Here is a 1,829-nt window from a genome sequence, read left to right on the forward strand (position 1 = left end):
CGCAGCCCCCGGGCACAGCCGAGCTGTGAGTGGCTTCTGGCTGGACAAGGGGGCGAGGAATCCCTGGGAGCTACCGGGACAGGCCAGGGAACATAAGCCGACCTCCCATGTCCCCATCACACCTCCCAGCTGGGAAGGACCCGGCGGAGCCCCCCACCGCCCGCCCCGCGGCTGTGCCACCAGCCCCAGCACCCCTCAGATGGCTTGGGAAAGGGAAGAGCCACACAAAGGAAAGGGTGCAGCACAGCTCTGCTCTGAGCCACCCAGAAAGCACCCGCCGAGAGAGAAGGCAACCAGGTTAACACGTCTCTGAACGCTGGGAGCCTGGCTAAGCCCAGGCAGGACCCCCAGGGCTGGGGTGTCGCGGCACGCAGTCAGGGCGGTACCGAGCAGGGGACCCATGTGGGGTGAGAGGCAGCACCAGGTGAGGGCACAGCCAGGACTTACCAGAGCCGCTTTTCTCACTGCTGAAGCCAAATCCTTGCAAGGAGCCGTAGGGGCTGGGGCTGGAGCCCATGCCTAGAGGAGGTACAAGCCACATTCAGAGGGAGCACGGGGTGTTCAGGGTCGCCCTCCACTGCTGTTCCTCCCCCTTGCAAACACAAGGGAGCGCCTGGGGCAGCCGGGAGGAGCTGGGGTGCAGGGCAGAGGCACTTGCACAACACATCAGAGGGAAGCTAAGGGCAGCCCGTCCCTCTGCTCCCCGGGCACATTTTTCCCTCTGACACAGAATTCTGCAGCCTGTTGTAGCCAGAGCTGCAGAACACCCCCAGCAAGCAGAGCCAGGGCCCACAGTGGGGGAGGGGCAGCAGCCAGACACCCGTCACCAGGGCCCACGGCACTCTGCCCTCACCCCCAGCAGCCCCCCTGGCCAGCAGGGCCTCCACACACCCACAGCTCCAGCCAAAGGGACTGGCCTGGCGCTGCCGGCACAGCCCACGGGAGGTGACAGGGGCACGAGGGGCCTGCACTTACCCGCAGGAGGCAGTGGCAGGGCAGGTGGGCAGAGAGCTGGGCGCCCCAGCCTGGTCCTGCGACAGGGGTCTGGGAGGCAGAGCTGCCCTGCCGCTCCAGGGAGGACCCCAGCACTCCGCCTGGCACAGGGGGAACGGGGCCAGCACTCACCTGTGCGGCCGCCCGGACCTTCTGGTTCAAGCTGTTGCCGTGGAGGGGGTCTGGGGGCCCAGTGAACACTGCAAGACAGGAGGCCGGGAGGGCTGGGGGACACTCGGCTCCCAGGCATGAGGCAGAACACAGGCCCCAGACAGTGCTCGGCCTCTGGAGCAGCCCCCGCCTGGCACAGGGGGAACGGGGCCAGCACTCACCTGTGCGGCCGCCCGGACCTTCTGGTTCAAGCTGTTGCCGTGGAGGGGGTCTGGGGGCCCAGTGAACACTGCAAGACAGGAGGCCGGGAGGGCTGGGGGACACTCGGCTCCCAGGCATGAGGCAGAACACAGGCCCCAGACAGTGCTCGGCCTCTGGAGCAGCCCCGGGCTCTCCCCCACAGCCAGGCTGGGTTCCCCAGCACCACACAGGGCCGCTCCCCGCTCTCCTGCCCCACTCCCCGCCCCGTTACCTGCCGCCTCCCGGATGAAGCAGGCGTTCCTCTTCAGCTGCAGGACGAACTGGGGGGAGCCCTGGGTGCACGTGTGCAGCAGGATCTTCAGCACCTGCGGACGCGGGGCTTGGGCTGAGAAGGTAAGTCACGGCCGCCCCACCGGCCCCTCGCCCTGCGGCAATGCCCTCGCTCCGGCCCATCGCCCCGGGGAGCCCCGCAGCAGCCGCCCCCCGCTGACACCCCCGACCCACCTTCAGCTTGACGTGGCAGG

The 1,829-nt window shown here is 68.4% G+C and overlaps 1 protein-coding gene across 1 annotated transcript in view; it reads right to left on the reverse strand.

Annotated features, from left to right (window-relative positions):
* Positions 1-1,827, reverse strand: part of TEPSIN (TEPSIN adaptor related protein complex 4 accessory protein) — a gene marked incomplete at its 5' end in the record, with an annotated part of 4,176 nt that extends 2,349 nt beyond the window's left edge. Inside the window, 7 exons of the mRNA XM_035902537.1 lie at positions 158-203; positions 330-519; positions 976-1,057; positions 1,126-1,193; positions 1,295-1,393; positions 1,577-1,670; positions 1,810-1,827. Coding sequence (XP_035758430.1) covers positions 158-203; positions 330-519; positions 976-1,057; positions 1,126-1,193; positions 1,295-1,393; positions 1,577-1,670; positions 1,810-1,827 — 597 coding nt within the window. The remainder of the gene's footprint in view (positions 1-157; positions 204-329; positions 520-975; positions 1,058-1,125; positions 1,194-1,294; positions 1,394-1,576; positions 1,671-1,809) is intronic.
* Between the last annotated feature and the right edge of the window lie 2 nt (positions 1,828-1,829).

Source organism: Egretta garzetta, unplaced genomic scaffold (genome assembly GCF_000687185.1).
Source record: "Egretta garzetta isolate BGI_Z169 unplaced genomic scaffold, ASM68718v1 scaffold749, whole genome shotgun sequence".
Lineage (NCBI taxonomy): Eukaryota > Metazoa > Chordata > Aves > Pelecaniformes > Ardeidae > Egretta > Egretta garzetta.